This window comes from Lissotriton helveticus, chromosome 10, assembly GCF_964261635.1.
Source record: "Lissotriton helveticus chromosome 10, aLisHel1.1, whole genome shotgun sequence".
Classification (NCBI taxonomy): domain Eukaryota; kingdom Metazoa; phylum Chordata; class Amphibia; order Caudata; family Salamandridae; genus Lissotriton; species Lissotriton helveticus.
In genome coordinates this window covers 678715427-678732877 of record NC_136071.1, presented here as the reverse complement: position 1 = coordinate 678732877, position 17451 = coordinate 678715427, and the positions used below count along the sequence as shown (strand labels likewise).

Below are 17451 nucleotides of genomic sequence, written 5' to 3'. Positions count from 1 at the left end.
CGCTGTATGAGTCATTGGTCGCTGTGCAGGAAAGGGACCATTTGTCTGGGCCATCCAGGGTAAAAATCAACCAATGGTAGTCAACCAAATGACTCCCTATATTTAAGGGCGTGGTGTGGCCTACGAGAAGCCTTCCGTGGCACCTGTACCATTGGTAGAATCGTCATTCCAAAAATAAAAAGATGTGAATGACACTCGCCTCAATTAAGCCTCAGTGCTGTAAAATGAGTTCTAGTGCTGAGCCCAGGCAGAAAACCTGCCCAGATTAAACACTGCGCATGCGAAGTCAAAACCAGCATAGGTGAGAGTGGAAGGGAATACCAGGCACACAATAATAATAAATACATGTTAGTGCACTTTAAAAAGTCACTTGTCTATTGGTGCTGTGACTGAAAGTAGCCCAAGGGCAGCTTGAAATATACCAGCGGGCACTAGAACCATGAAATTTTTTCGGAATGGAATGGTAACCATGTGTTAAAATCGAAGGTTGTTGATCATTGTTATGGACTATTTTTTTCAGTACCTCTTTATTTAAACTGAGTTGACAGATGCTTGGATGAACTTAAACTGACTTATGTATCTGAGACTGGAGTCGTCCAGAACCCAAGTCTTGGTACTGTAAATAGAAATTATTCTAATATATGCATTTTAAGCGGTGGGTCAGGTTCTAGAGACTCTAATGGGACATTTAGATTTGTTAAGAAGGGAAATTCAAAATGTAGCAACAAAAAATGTTAACATTTGTTGTATACCAAAGATAGGCTTCTTGTCTCTTGTGAGCACACAGATGAGATCCCAGGGAAACTGCAGTGACGTGGCAAGTCAATTGAATTTGACGACTATAATGAAGGGGAAGGCAGAAAAGGCAGGTTTGCAACTTAACAGGTATGTAGTTGCTTCCTGAACTTCAGACACAGTAGATGGGAAGATTGGAGCTCCATGCGTAAACACTGTTTGATGTGTGAAATTGTCGTGAGGATTCATAATCGTTAATGTTTTTTTCCAGGAACAGCCTTCTCTTCAGAGCACAAGCGGGCTGATTGACAAGTATCTGCTACAGAGTGCCAGCACAATTTAAGACTGATTTATTGTAGCATAAATACTATGAAATTGCTAATATGGTGGAATTGACCACACACGCTTTCCCGCTAAATGATGTCTAGACCAGAAAAGCATTAATGTAATATGTTTTCATGTCACTTTCTTTATTGGGTTTTCCAATCATTGATCAAATTGTAATTGTTATTTCAGGTCTTGTTGCAGAAACTGGCCTGTCATTTTCTGATGTTGTGAAATTAGCACCGGAGCCTAAACTGGCAGCCTCACCAAATCCTGAAGCGGATCAGGTGAGTACTTAGAGGAGGTGGTGAATCGACTTTTCGTGTGTTAAAGAAATATGTGTATAAAATAAAAATAAAATATTCTGCAGAGTGCACATCATGGCAGTTGAATGCAAAATAATGTAAGACTAGTGCTCTCTTGAGAGGAAAAAAAGAGATCTGCAAAAAGAGTGCATTCTCTTTTGTCCTGGAGTCCTTCAGAAGTGAGAATAAATTGAAAGACTTTCCTGTAAAATGGCAAAAAACAAAAATGTGCCTAATGATGGTCATTTCGAATTTGGTGGAGCAGGAGTACTATCATGAGTCAGCAGTGATCCTGCCTTGCCAAACCTCTCTCCCTATCTATTTGAAAGTGGTGGAATTGCTATTTTTTTGGGGTGGACACTCATCCAGCTATGCCAGTTGAAACGATTGACCTGATCCCCCACTGACTGGACTGCCAAGTCACAGTGGCGGTCACCCCACTATGTATGGCTGAGCGTCTGTCACTGATTTTTCCTAACGACGGTTCTAAAAAGAAAATGTTAACATTTTCATAAATGCAGAAGGCGGGATACTTGTCCTTTGCTTGGCAGAGGATTTGATGTTGCATTGCAGACGTGGGTGCCAAGTAGGCCACTTCAACATAACAGCGCGCTGCCCACCATCCAACAGTAATGAAAGGATAACCGCCACACCAGGGGATGCACTTCATAATGACATTCCAGCCAGGTAGGTTGGTATCTTTAAACATAACAGGGCTCCACAGCCAAGGGGAAAATGTCAGGGCGTCCACTGACTTGACAGGCTGGTGGGCCATCAACCAAAGTTTAAAAGACCCTGCTAGAAACCTACCAAAAGTAGTGCTAAGGATCAGTTGTTACTTTTAAACAATATGCTAAAAATATTGTCAACTCTTTATGTAACACCTTGGTTATCTATGGCTATGGTCAGCATTTCCTTCACCATATGGATAGATTGGCGGAGGGAATCCTGATAGCAGATTCTTGTCCAGATGTACACTGCCTCACAAATTAGAGGATTTAACATTATCCTCTATCTTTACTTTAGTGTCTATGTCATATAATGCATCCCACAGCTAGGCAGGATTTTCTGATCATTGTGTCTGAAAATAAAATATAACAAAACATGCAGCTTTGCACATGTCCATGCCTAAGTATGCCCTGCATATTAAAGAGCTACGTGTTTTTTTTTTGTTTTAGCTCAATGGCGCCATGTAGCACTGGCCTGAAGCAAAGTATGTCGTTGTTGTCCCAGAAAACAAATACTTCAGCAAACCATCATATGTCATAGCGAGTTACCATTGCCAGGCAGGGAAACATTTCCCTGCATGGCAAGGGTACAAAATGGCCCCTTTACTGTTTGTAGCACGGGGAGAACAAAACATGAAAAATGAATACCATCAACAGAGAAACCGAACATGTCAGCTCCCTATTACACACCTCAGAGAGGCAAACTTTTCTACTCTATTTCACCAGACACACAAGACTCTCCTGGCCCCCGCCACACAAAGCATTTCAGTTCTTCCCTCTACCCCTTCCCTCTAGCCCTGCAGCACTCCATCTGGCCACCCAAGGTATTCCTCACCATCCCCTTCCCTGGCTTCCGAAGACATTCCTTTCCACTCATCCTTCGTCCTGGAAAGCTGAATGGGAATCTCGTCCCTCTGCAGCATCAGCCTAGCCATGTGCAGATGAGGAACGGAAGACTAAAACAGGAGTCAGGCACAAACATGAATTAGGATAATAGCCAAAGATAAGTGTAAGTAAATATTGAATTATGCATGTGTGTGTGTGTACATGTGTGTCTGTATGCGTGAGTGGGTGTGTGTGAAAATATGTGTGCATTGTGAGTGTGTGCGCATGACACCTGTCCAGCCAAGTCAAATACTGTCGCCACATAATGGTTGTATTTCTCAGTAAGTTGTGGGTATCATTGACACGATGCATACTACCACCTTGGGCAATTTTGATTCAATACTATACTTGTAAAGCACAAACTATTGCCCGGAGGCAGCTAGGCTTTGCCCACCGTAAGCATAGAGTTGCCCTATTTAGGAAGTGAAGTAGACAGAAATGTACAGTAGATGTGACTAGTCGGTCTTACTGAGTGAAAAGGCAAGTTTTGAATGCTTTCCTACAAGCTAGCAGATCAGAGGTGGACTTCAGACAAGATGGAGGTACCGGTCTTTGACAACAAGACCTCTCTGTGGTACTCCACCTGGTGGCCATCAGAGCTAGGACCAACTTCCACAGACCAAGCAAGAAATGTAGAGATCATTCTAGATGACAAGATGGCTCAAGTCAATGCAGTGTGCAACTCCTGCATCCACATCCTACGCATGCTATGAAAGGTCTTCAAATGGTTGCCTCAGAACACCAGACGGACCGTCACGCAACACTCATCACCAGTATGCTGGACTACGGCAACACTCTCTATGCAGGAATCGCCAAACAACTCCTACACAGACTAGACCGCACCTTAAAAAGCTTCCCTGGCTCCCCATTCACAAGTGCAGCCAATTCAAACATCTCACGCACACATGCAAAGCCCTACACAGCACAGGACCAGAATACCTGAACAGCTGCATACACTTTACCAAGACACCAGAACCTATGCTCTACCTCACTCTCACTCATTCTGTGCAAAATTGGAGGTCGCTCATTCGCCTACATCACACCCAAAACATGGAACAACCTCTCTCAACAAGTTTTAAGGGTCTGAGAAAAGAGTTTTTAGTCAGGTTCAAGGAAAAAGGGCGCACAGCTAAGTATTAGCGCAATAATATTTAACCATTCTTAGTTGACTGTGAGGTGCAAAAAAGGTGAGGGGATGAGCCCTGTAACCCCTACATGTAGTGTCAGCCCAGGCTAACACTGCGTACAGTAAATAACAGAAACCTATGCACACTCTAATTAATGTATGCTAATCAAATGGATGGGGGAGAAGGAAAGTACTGATCCCTCAGTTTCCTTAGGTAATTACAAATAATCAAAAGGGAGGGATCACTTGTCCTGCGTGAACCAGGGTATGCAGGAGATCGAACAACGGTGTCTCCAAAATAAACCCTCATGCACGTGTAGGGTAGCGTGGTAATCGGTATATCTTGATTTTCCGCTCTTCAGACACGTGTGTGCATCATCGGGTTTGTTTTCGGTATGCAGCCTCCACCAGGAGGATCTTACCCTCGGTAAAAACAGTAGTGACCCAGTGATGTGGAGGGAGTGTGGGACAATAAAAATCCCCCGGAGACCCAGTTATCGGAATTTTATTAGGTCTGGGTTCGGGTGGATCCCATTAGGGGAATGCTCTAGTGGCGTGAGCTCTATTGAAAATATTAAGCTCTCAGGACGCACTAGCATTCAAAATGATTTAAAATGGCCAACATGTTTCAGCCCTCTATGCCGTGAATCGGACTTTAGGGCTTTCTTCAGGACCCGTGGTGAAAGGTGAAAGTGATACTAGATTACTATATTTATAGCAAGCAGGTGTGTAGAAAAGGGAAATTATCAACCTGTTTCTTTTTCTCGAGGTCACGATGTACCTATAGTTCGAACATAATAATAAAAGACATACACAAAGGGAAAACAAGGGTAAGGGAGACACATAATGTAGTGAATTCACTACTAGACAATGCAGATTGTAGCAACTTAAAATGGCAATTCTTCATAACCCCCAGTAATTGGCAGTGTCAACTCTCTCTTTCTCCAACAGGCTATTTCATGCAAAAAGTGGTTCATAGACGATGAATCATACTTATATGCAAACGTGTAGGGTTCAGATGATACCCCACCACTCAGATGACTATCGTGGTGAGTCAAATATGTGGCAATCGTTTATCACGTGACATGCAAAAAACTCATTCATAAATATGTGCAGTTTCTACTGTCTTGAGCATGATAATGGTTGCCCCGCATAGTGAAAATCTTTCATACCGATGTGCTCTGTGCGCCAAAATCATACCTGAAATGTACAATAGTTACACCTCCTTTGGGTGTGACAAGGGCATATAAATACTTATATGCAAATGTGTAGGGTTCAGATAAAACCCCACCACTCAGATGACTATCGTGGTGAGTCAAATATGTGGCAATCGTTTATCACGTGACATGCAAAAAACTCATTCATGAATATGTGCAGTTTCTACTGTCTTGAGCATGATAATGGTTGCCCCGCGTAGGGAAAATCTTTTATACCGATGTGCTCTGTGCGCCAAAATCATACCTGAAATGTACAATAGTTACACCTCCTTCGGGTGTGACAAGGGCTTCGAGGGGGCTGGATAGAAGGAATAACTAAGTATTAGCGTGAGGCGGGTACAACTGTAACACGAGCCATGTAGTTTACATGATCACCTGCCCCTGCCAACTGCACTACATTGGCATGACCTGCAGAAAAGCCAAACAAAGGATCGTTGAGCACAGGAGCAACGTCAAATGTAGAAAAATCACAACCAAGATGGCCAGTCATTTTGTGGAGAAAAACCATACAGTAGATGACCTTAGTTGGGTCATGCTTGAAACTCTGGACATAAAGGACAGCAATGCAGAGAGAATCCTCTTTGAAAAAGAGCAACGTTGGGTCCACCGTCTGGGGACAGATATAAGGGGGTTGAATGACAATATTCCGTGGCTGAGCGTGTTGAAATGAGACTGTTTTTCATAACTACCATCAGCAGAGGCGAATGAGGCGAATTCCCAAAGACCAAAAGAAAGATATCCCCAAGTTGCATTTTGAGAAACACCAGGGATTAACTAAGTGCCTAATGTCAATAAACTGCTTGCCACCGAATTAACTAATCAAATTGCAAAACTTCGCAACTAATCACCATAATTTGGACAGTTCTAAATTTCAATCCGATTTTTATTTTTATATTTTATCTTTATCTTATCATTTGTCTTGAACATTATCCTTATTCTTGGAATAACGATTGCGCTTCTAAATGAAGCACCAGTATTATCTCTTTAGAAATACGATTCCCCGAGTTCTCCACTTCATAATAGTGTAAACTCGAAGGACTGCTCAGTCCCCTTTCTATTGCCATGAATGGAAACCTCAAAATACCGACCCGGAAGCTCAGTCCTGTTACTTCCGGGTCGCAAGAGGCAGCAGAAGCGCAACGCGAAGCGCGAGGACAGGAGCGTTAGGTACTGCCACGAGACCCTTCTGCAACAAAACCGCAAGTATACAGAGACCCGCCTCACGCTAATACTTAGTTATTCCTTCTATCCAGCCCCCTCGAAGCCCTTGTCACACCCGAAGGAGGTGTAACTATTGTACATTTCAGGTATGATTTTGGCGCACAGAGCACATCGGTATAAAAGATTTTCCCTACGCGGGGCAACCATTATCATGCTCAAGACAGTAGAAACTGCACATATTCATGAATGAGTTTTTTGCATGTCACGTGATAAACGATTGCCACATATTTGACTCACCACGATAGTCATCTGAGTGGTGGGGTTTTATCTGAACCCTACACATGTGCATATAAGTATTTATATGCCCTTGTCACACCCAAAGGAGGTGTAACTATTGTACATTTCAGGTATGATTTTGGCGCACAGAGCACATCGGTATGAAAGATTTTCACTACGCGGGGCAACCATTATCATGCTCAAGACAGTAGAAACTGCACATATTTATGAATTAGTTTTTTGCATGTCACGTGATAAACGATTGCCACATATTTGACTCACCACGATAGTCATCTGAGTGGTGGGGTATCATCTGAACCCTACACGTTTGCATATAAGTATGATTCATCGTCTATGAACCACTTTTTGCATGAAATAGCCTGTTGGAGAAAGAGAGAGTTGACACTGCCAATTACTGGGGGTTATGAAGAATTGCCATTTTAAGTTGCTACAATCTGCATTGTCTAGTAGTGAATTCACTACATTATGTGTCTCCCTTACCCTTGTTTTCCCTTTGTGTATGTCTTTTATTATTATGTTCGAACTATAGGTACATCGTGACCTCGAGAAAAAGAAACAGGTTGATAATTTCCCTTTTCTACACACCTGCTTGCTATAAATATAGTAATCTAGTATCACTTTCACCTTTCACCACGGGTCCTGAAGAAAGCCCTAAAGTCCGATTCACGGCATAGAGGGCTGAAACATGTTGGCCATTTTAAATCATTTTGAATGCTAGTGCGTCCTGAGAGCTTAATATTTTCAATAGAGCGCACGCCACTAGAGCATTCCCCTAATGGGATCCACCCGAACCCAGACCTAATAAAATTCCGATAACTGGGTCTCCGGGGGATTTTTATTGTCCCACACTCCCTCCACATCACTGGGTCACTACTGTTTTTACCGAGGGTAAGATCCTCCTGGTGGAGGCTGCATACCGAAAACAAACCCGATGATTATGCACACACGTGTCTGAAGAGCGGAGAATCAAGATATACCGCTTACCACGCTACCCTACACGTGCATGAGGGTTTATTTTGGAGACACCGTTGTTCGATCTCCTGCATACCCTGGTTCACGCAGGACAAGTGATCCCTCCCTTTTGATTATTTGTAATTACCTGAGGAAACTGATTGATTATTTGCACTCTAATTAATGAACAGTAATGTCAGTGTAGACACTTTAGACATTGGAGACAAAGCGTTACATTTGCAAACAAATAATTGTTTTTCTTGGAATCAGTCGTTAGAAAAGGTGTCTTTAATGTTCAAGAGAACCAGACGACACATGTTTCGTCACGTATGGGACAGTATTCCCGCGACTCCTCAGGGCTGGGGGGATACAAAGGGAGGTGATGGGGTACATGACAACATCATACAGTAAGCAAATAGTATGTGACATTTTTCCTAACATTGAACCACAGCCAAAGGAAACCACTGAACTCGTGATCAAAAAACGGCGAGTGAGAGTGGGTGACATCTTTTACATAGGTGACTGAAGGATCTCAGTGGTAAACTATTGGATCGAAACAACCTATGTCATGTGTGATATGAGATAAAGAAAGTTGTGGGGGGAAGGAAATGTGAGATCGCGAATGCAATCTGTGGAACACTCAGATCGGGGGACACGCACGAACGATAAGAGAAACAACATTGAAAGAAGTGTCATATTATAAAAACATGCATGTGTTGAAAAACAATAACGGACTAGTTGAGTAGATCATACCTAAAGAAAATTGAAGTGTCGTCAGGAGAGTCTAGAAGACAAAAGTGAATGTGCACAATAAAAAACACAACCTTCCTCCGTTATGCTAGATGTCATTACAATACTAGCAGGGAGGAAAAAGGGAATCTGAAAGAAGGGAAAGGATGCTCAATGCTCCGTCGGTGATTCTTCCGACCCGACCGGGCCCTGGACTGTTGGCTAATGTGGCGGTAGTTGGAGATTTCTAGTGATAAATTGGCACTAGAATTCGGCACTCCGCGTAGCCCCACTACACCCAGGGTTAGTAAAGAGCACACTCCAGCTCCTATGCCCTCAGCCCTAAAACCTTGGCCCCTGCCCTATATTCGACCACCTGAGCCCTAAAAACTACCATTCACCACTAAAACCTAAAACTACTCTGACCCTCCCCCACCCTGAGCCCTAAACTCTGCCCTATAAACAACTCAAACCGAGCCCTAAAAACTACCCCATCCCTAAAACCGCCCCCACCCTGAGCCCTAAAACTCTGGCCCCTATCCTATAAACAACCTGAGCCCTAAAGACTGCCCGATCCCCAAAACCTAAAACTACCCGACCCTTCCATCCTGCGCCCTAAAACCTGGCCCCTTGCCCTACAAACAACCTGACCCCACCTGAGCCCTTAAAACTATCCCCCCAACCCCACCAAAACTGGCCCCAGCCCCTCTGACCTACCCACGATGAGCTTTCTGTTCCGACACTTCCTGTTCCTTTGACCCTCAACTGGACCCTGTCACAGTTGCAACACTACTTCCCATCATGCTCGAAGAATGAACCTCGTGGCCCACCATCATCACTGTCGAGATTGCTGCTGCCATGAAGGCCATTCACGCATGGGCCCCATCTGACCCTTGCCCCCACCACTCTTTACCAAAAGGACTCCTATCGCTCAGCGAAGCACGAACACCCATCTTCAGTGCTTCAATGGACTCTGACACATTCCTGGAAACATGCCACCTTTATGCTCCTGCTCAAGAAACCATTCACTGCCCCTGGCAATCAATGTCGATCTTGACTTCCTCAATCTTATGTATTTCCACCTTAGTCTTTGGTGACATATTAACATTTAAGTCTAGATCACTCATAAAATGGTCAAAAGAGTCCAACAGGGTTTGTAATCCATTTGCCGTTCTCGGACTGGTAACAACACTGTCTGGATACAAGGGGACTGGAATAGCGCGCCCTTCGCTATTTGCAGCACATCTTTCCCATTGTGGGCTAAGGAAGTCTCTAAACCATTGATCGAAAGAAAGAAGAGGAAAGGGGCCAGGATGCACCCCTGATAAACTCGCTGAGTCAATTTAATTTGAGAGGTATGCTCCCCATCTTAGCTAAATCGAATTTTAACAAAAGTGTTCCAATGAAGATAACAAAGGAGGTCTTCCAGAACATGCTCAACCCACAGACTCCCCAGCATGGCCCACAATTTCATATGGTTGACTGTGTTAAAAGACAAGACAAAAGGACAGACCCTATTGGGATGTTTTACTATATCAAAGACAACCTCAAACACATACTTCTAGGAAAAACACACAAGTGTGTCTTTCCCAGAAGTATGTGTTTGGGGTTGTCTTTGATATAAAAAACAACCCAATAGGGTCTGTCCTTTTGTCTTGCCTACTGACCCCTCCCTGCATAATAAATAGGGGCACCTTCCTACATTTTTCCTGACTGTGTCAAAAGCACAGACGAAGTCCATAACAGCCGTATGAAGACACCTCGCCTGTCTTTCGCATACTTCCCTACAATACGGGGAAGATTGAGGCATTGCTCAACCATCCCCACGTCATGGTGAAAACCAAACTGGACATCTGAGAGAATATTATTTTCCTTGGCCCATGACTCCAGCCTAGGCAATAAAAGCCATCCCATAATTTTCGATGTTGAATTAAGTAATGACATGGGGTGATAGCAAGAGGGTTGCTGTTTATTTCACTTTTAAAAAATTGGGACAATAGCAACCTCTTTCCAGGATTTCGGTAACAGCCACCTAATAGCCACTCATAATACATTTGTCACTAGGGTTCCCCTAAGCTCAGTATTAGATTTCAAATTATCAACAGGGACACCATTGGGTCCTGGGGCCTTACCCACAGTACACTCTGTGTTTAGTATCCATAATATGAAGCCCCTCCTCTTAAGTCTTTGGCTCACCCTCAACAGGTTCCCGGGCACTGCCATCTCCTTCGTGCCCGCTACCCCTAGCCGCCATCCCTCTGATGGTCTTTCACATTGATGCACTGGCTTAGTAAGCAAGAGACCAGGCTTGGTTTTAGTATTGTATTAGCATGCTCCGGGACAACCGCCGTAACTAGTCCATGGGCATATTCAAAATCAGCCCCGGTCAAATTTTCCAACTTGAGCTCAATGGCGTTTAGTCGATCAAAGAAAGGATTGAGTTTACTGTCTAAAAGAGCATGAGCTTAGCACAAAACAACTTGGCCATGTCCACCCAACTACATAAATCCAACCCACAGAAATTGCTTGCCTGTGATGCCTCCGAAAGAATACTGTCCCGGGCCTCACACCCCTTTGTCTTCACAGCTCTCTTTCTGCGCGTCACAGCGGGCCCCACCCCAGGAGCAGGTGGTGTTGGAGAGTAAGAACTCCTCGCTGGGCTGAGGTGTGGGTACCGATGATTCAGGAAGAATGTGGACATCACTCACAGGGTCCACAGGGTTGGGTGGAGGTGTTAATTGAGACATTGGTCGATGCAGGGCAGCAATACAAGCACCGGGAGAGGAAAGGCATCTCTCTGCAAGCTCTATTTCTGTTGCTATAACCCCCACCACTCATGCCAAGAATCCCTCAATTGCAGAACCTCTCAGTGTAGGTGGCTGGGTGGATGTAGCCTTGTGAATCCACACTGTATTCAGCCGAAAACTACAGCCCTCCTGCTGCCCTTTGCTCCTGCACTTCCAGTACTCCATGGGTAGGGTCACCAGAGATAACACAATGTCAGTTCTGCTGACTCCTCAACCAAATTGCCAATAACTTGCTAAAAAACTTTAAAAACCGGGGAGAAAAAATGTGGTGCAGGAGAAGCTTATACAAGAACTTGTGCACTTGAACACTTGATTTCTGGAACACTTGAATGCTTTCAATCACCAAATGCAGCTGTCCACACTCTACAAACAGTAAAAATAGTGCACTTCCCTCCCTTCTCACTTGTATGCCAGTCTCTGCCACCACCATCACCACCCCTGCAAGCCGGAGCCTGGGGCTAAAGCTTGAGAACTGCTTGAGCCCTGAAGTTTTCAAAATTTGAGATTGTGAAAGATTGTGGAGATCAGTGGAAGTGGAAAGTCAGTGGAAAGCCAAGTTGTTGACACATAGAGAATTCCAGCTGCCCTCTTTCAAAAATGCTCTGAATGCTCGGTTCCTCCTTTCAGCCTCGTTCTTGACTCCGAGAAACCTGGTGCGTAGTGCCTAATGCACGGCTGGAAAGGAGCACACGCTCAGTTGTTCAACTGTACTCCCAACTTCCTGAGAGGCGAGTGCAGTGGCGGAGCTCTCCGTCCCCCATAGACACCGAAACAGGCCACAATGGCCAATGTTCCTTGAACAGACTGATCTCTCCAACTCAGCTGCAAGCAGCAAGGGGGGTGGGGCAGGCACGAGCACGGCGCTGGACATCTGACATCTAACACCAGAGATGAGGGGGGAACGTTTGATGGACCTGTCAATGCCATTCTGCTCTAGAAAAATCTAAACTATATTTTTCTTTAGAAGTCAATAGTGGTTGAAGGCACAAGAACTTTCTTAAAGTAAATACACAAAGACAGAGATCTTATTTGCCCCAAATAGGTTCAACTTTTGGGACTCAAACCTATGGCTCAATAGTGTGTGTAGTGTAGTGTAATCATGTGCAGCAGGACACTGTGTCTTTCATGAACTCCTTACAAAGTTACATAATCAGTTGGGAGGTACCTGGGTGTGTATGGGTGTGTTCAATAAAGTTTATGACATAGTGCGTTTAGTAAACGGTTGAATAAAGACGTGTTACAGAGCTCCTTATGTAGTTTTACTATTTGCGTGCTCCAGAGCTGAGGTAGACGCAACACTCTGGGCCCCACAACTTTCCCATTTTCCACTTTAAGGAACTTGGGTGATTAAAAATATTCTAACCTTTTTGAACTACTGATCTCTTCAGGTACCAGCTCTTGTTGTTCTCATTAGAGATGTTTCGTAGAATTAGGCCCTTTTTGTTGTTCCCTTATAAGATTTTGGTTCTCAGCTATATTTCTTAAACTCCCCCGTATTTAGACTTTCTCAAACACCACAACATATCCAGAATGCAGCTGACCACATATTATTTGGTCTGAAGAAATGTGCTTGTGTCTGCAGTGGATTAAAGAATTGCGTTCAAATGTCTATCTTTCATGCCAGTTATCTTTCGTGCCCATGCACTGTAATCGGCCCTCACACATGGGGCCTCATTAGGATGGCGGGCGGACATACGTCTGCCCGCCACTCTAATGGAGTTGTGGACTGCCTGCCATAATGTCCCACATGGCAAATTACAATGCGACCACCACCGTGGCGTTCGCATTGCCCAGGGTTTCCATTGACCATTCATTATAATGGGGTATCTCAGTGACCCTCAGAACCTGGGCCATTGAGCCAGGTTGGCTGCAGCACCTGCTGCAATGGGAAAAAGGGGATGTGTAGCACATCCCTGTACTAGGTGAGAGGCACCATGCAGTGCCTGTCCCTTGGTACAGGAAATTGTCGGGGGCACCATAGGTGCCCCCTCTCACCGACTATCAATGGCCAAGGATGAAGGTGGGCCCGCTACTGGCCCCCAATTTCCATCCTTGCCAGCCTTTTCATGGCAGGTGAACCACCATGGAAAGGCTGGTGGGTAGGGACCATTCTAATCCCTGCGGCAGTGCCTGGTAGAAACCACCACCATTTTAGGGATAGGAAGGCCTCCGATGCACTGGCGAGTTCAAGGAGCCCGGCAGATGTGTGGCAGTCAGACTTTCCGACCGCCACAACACCACCCGCCATTGTAATTTGTCCGGTGGAAAATGGCCTTACGATGGCGGTGAGACCGCCACCGACAGCCTCTCAATGACAGTCTCACCGTGATTGTAATGAGGCCCAAGGTTCCGTTCGGCCCTGATCTTTCATTTCAGGTGCCTAAAGCTAGAAGTGTGATGATAGGTGAGTGGCTTTTATTCTGTGGACTCACGCTGTTGGAAAAACCATTAATTTCTCATTAACTGACAAGAACCATCTGTTGTTCAGAAAGAAAAGTAAGACTTTACTATTTGACAAATAGAATCGCTGCTCCTGTGCTGGAATACTAGCACAGACATGTTTCAGCAGCGCCAGGTGACCCTATGGTGTGAATGCGGTGCTCAATACATATAGGATATATTGATAAACAGACAGATAGATAGACAGATAGATAGACAGTACAGATAGATAGACAAATAGATAGATAGATAGATAGATAGATAGATAGATAGATAGATAGATAGATAGATAGATAGATAGATAGATAGATAGATAGATAGATAGATAGATAGATAGATAGATAGATAGGTAGGTAGGAAGGTAGGTAGGTAGGTAGGTAGGTATATGGATTTTGGATAGGTAGCAATTTCGAAACCAGAGTATTTTATAAGCTCAATTAGCATGTTGGACTGTTTTCTATTAGTAAATGTACATACTCACTATTAAGCACCATTATATTTTTTTGATAGGTCAGAAGTGTTGAACTTTATATTGAATAAAAGTGTGAATGTGTAACTGCATAGTGCAATTTTTGTTCTAGAAATGTACCTCTAATATTCCTTTCCAGAGAAACATATTTCTTCATATAATGTCATGAATTATTGAGAGGCACTTTAGGCAAATTCATCTCTCCCTGCCCATAAGTGGCTTGTGCGCTAATTGCGAAGATAAGAAGCAAGCAGAATGATGAACATTATGTTTTAAAGCGAGGAATTATTTCATTTTGTAGAGGGGTTTGTGCCTGACCTGACGTAAAAATAATTTTAGTTGTAACTCACTGTGTCTTTGAAGCATCGTTTCCTTTTGAAAGCCATGTAAAGATTTGCTCTGAATGTACTGCAGATTCTTGGGTGGAACTTAGTGTATTTGACTTTAGCAACAATCCTATTAAGCTGTGCTTGCTCAGATTCAGTAAAACACACGGTGATGTTGTAGAGGATTTAATGTACAAAAAAACCCAGCTGTATTGAATGACCTTGAACGTAGTGAATAACATGTAAGGAGGAAAATGTCGTCATTGACCTGCTGTCGGCATTTTGTCAGTAGTTTAAGGTGGGTACATTTCCGAGTAACAGGTGTCCTTTGTTGCTGACAATGTTCCCTATCGTCATTTCCTGTGTGAGTGGCCACTGCTGGGCGCGGGAAAGACATGCAATAACTCACGATGCAAGAGTATGCAGCGTGTGAGCTCCAAAATCAGTGGCATCTGACACTTCAGACGTTTTTTTAAATAAATGCAAAAAAAAAGGGGCGTTGACGACCATTTAACTGGATGTGCTAGTTACTTTTACAGCAATTGTAATGTAACTGTATCATACACTAAAATGGTCAACCGGTACCCCATGGTGATATGAATTGTACGTGTAGGTGTTCGTGGAGGAGTGTCCTCAGCACAACCTTACACTGACTTGTGGAGAGACATCCAAAAAGATGGAACAACATTGCACCTCCTGCAGAAATATTGTGTGTAACTTACAGGTGGGGTGTAACACCTGAATTAAACGTCAGAGAGAGAGGAGAGAAGTTCTTCAAAAGGGGTACACTCTGTAGAAGGTCAATTCTACAGTAATCTTGCTTACACAGTTCTCAGACACTCACACTGGTTGGCATTAAACAAATCTCTGATCCCTTGTAGGCATGCATCTGAAAAGTGATTCCAATCCTTGCTTCCCACTTCCAACGACCCCATTTTAGACTTTCTGAGCCCTGCATCCTACCTGACGGTGCACCCTTCATGGCCTTGCATCTCTGCTTTTCAGACACTACTCAATGAGAGCCCTCCGCTCTGCCTCTGCATATCCCGTTTACTGCCCAACATCTAGCCTGACCCCAGTTGCTTGCCTGCCTCCATCTACAGCGTCCACAGTGACTAGGAAAAGGTTAGAGACCCCTGGTCTATTTTCTGCCACATCTACTATGCTACCATACCCTGCCCTACCCCATAACCTCCCTATCTTCGCAACTTTCACTCCCATACAGCCACACTATCACTTCACTGTGTGCCATCCTGCATTCACAATAATCTTTCACACCTTGCTCTTCTGCATGGAGCTAACCCAAACACCACTTTTTGTCCCCCATCATCCATGGCCAGTACTCCTTGCTGGACACCTTGTCACTCTGCCTCAGGAGGTGATTAAAACATAGTAGAGTAGAAGTTGTTGATGTCTGATACTTCCTAGGTGGAGATGATGGGAGAGAAGGCCAAGGTTATGACTATCTTCTTACTTTTCTATGTTGACAATATGAAGCTGCACTAGAAAGATAGAAGAGGCAAGGAAGAAGCAGGGTTGCTATAGTGCAAGGGTTAGTTAGAGGGTTGACATAGAGAGGTAGAGCGGTAGATAAATTAGGGGAGAAGAGGTGGATGGTTGTGAGATGGGAGTGTAGAGAGAGAGTAGAAGATAGCAAGCTATTTAATAATGGGGTTCTGCAAAGAGAATTAGCGAAACACTGAATGTGAGTAAGAATTGAGGTGGCACTGAAGAAAGTCTGGGAATTGGTGAGGGGTGGTGGGGAGGTTTGAGTAATTAGAAAGGAGGAAAGGTTAGTGTTAGTGAAAGTTTTGGTACATAATACTGGGCAGTTCAGGAAAGGTGAGCCGAGCAAAGCAACAATGTCAAATCTTTAATTGACAGTCTTTCGGGAGGTGTGGAGGAGGTGGAGTGGTGAAGGGAAAGGTGAGAGAAAAGGTGAAGATAATGCAGATGGAAATAAAAGAGAGACAGTAAAAGAGGGCAGATTGAACGATGAAGATTGTGACAAAGAAAAAAGTATCAGATCTTCGCTTTATTATTTTTGTGGGTATTGAGAGAGGCAGGTGGGATGAAACAAGTAGGGCACCAAACTCATGTCCCTTCTTATCACAGAGCGCGTCTGGGAGTTAACAATGAGGTGAGAAAGGTAGAAGTGGTGAATAGAGCACAGTCAGGTGTGGGCTAGCCAGCAAGGCAATTCAGTATTCTTCTGGGTGGCTGCAGGCTTAGAAAGTGCTTTTAAAGCTGAACACATTACCCTTCCAGCACTGATAGTGCAGAAACAACCCCACCCAGTCCAGTCAGCCAGGCAGCACACCAGACAGTCGCTAAAAAGGCACAAAGGGTACTTTTGCTGCTGTTACTTAACCGTTTTTCTCAATTAACTCTACTGAAAGTAAGGTTCAGTTGAAAAACACTTTGCCATTAGAAATAGCCTGATGAGAGGCAAAGAACGTTTGCTGGAAGTTAATTGGCTTACTAAATTTTCTTCTATAATAAAGATACAATTTTTTTTGTCCTACATGCTCTATGACTTTTTGCATCATATCTCACATCAACCAAAATAGCAAGACCGCAGACCTGCATCAGGGCTCAACATACTGCTAATGGACAGGCAATTGTGGAGGAAAGAGACAGATGTTAGAGGATTACCATCACTAAAAAATATCAGACCTGCAAATTTCAATAAGTTTCTCACCACGTGGAAGTGGATGTGGGGTCTAGGAGGGGGCGGATGTAGAGTAGATGAAGGGATATTTGAGCAGACTGAATTTTATGCCTAGCATTGTCAGTCCAAACCCTCTCAGAGCAAGAGACCAACATTCATACTGGATTTAAACATTACAGAGCCTCCACACACAATCTGGAAATATACTCTTTGTAGTGGTTTTCATCACACCACATGCCCACTGTCTGAAATCCGCACTTCACCGGATGACAGTATAAAGT

At 44.0% G+C, this 17451-nt stretch overlaps 1 protein-coding gene across 1 annotated transcript in view; it reads left to right on the top strand.

Annotated features, from left to right (window-relative positions):
- XYLB (xylulokinase) overlaps positions 1-17451 on the top strand; it is a 1059043-nt gene that overhangs the window by 795798 nt on the left and 245794 nt on the right. Inside the window, exon 18 of the mRNA XM_078664347.1 lies at positions 1252-1346. Coding sequence (XP_078520473.1) covers positions 1252-1346 — 95 coding nt within the window. The remainder of the gene's footprint in view (positions 1-1251; positions 1347-17451) is intronic.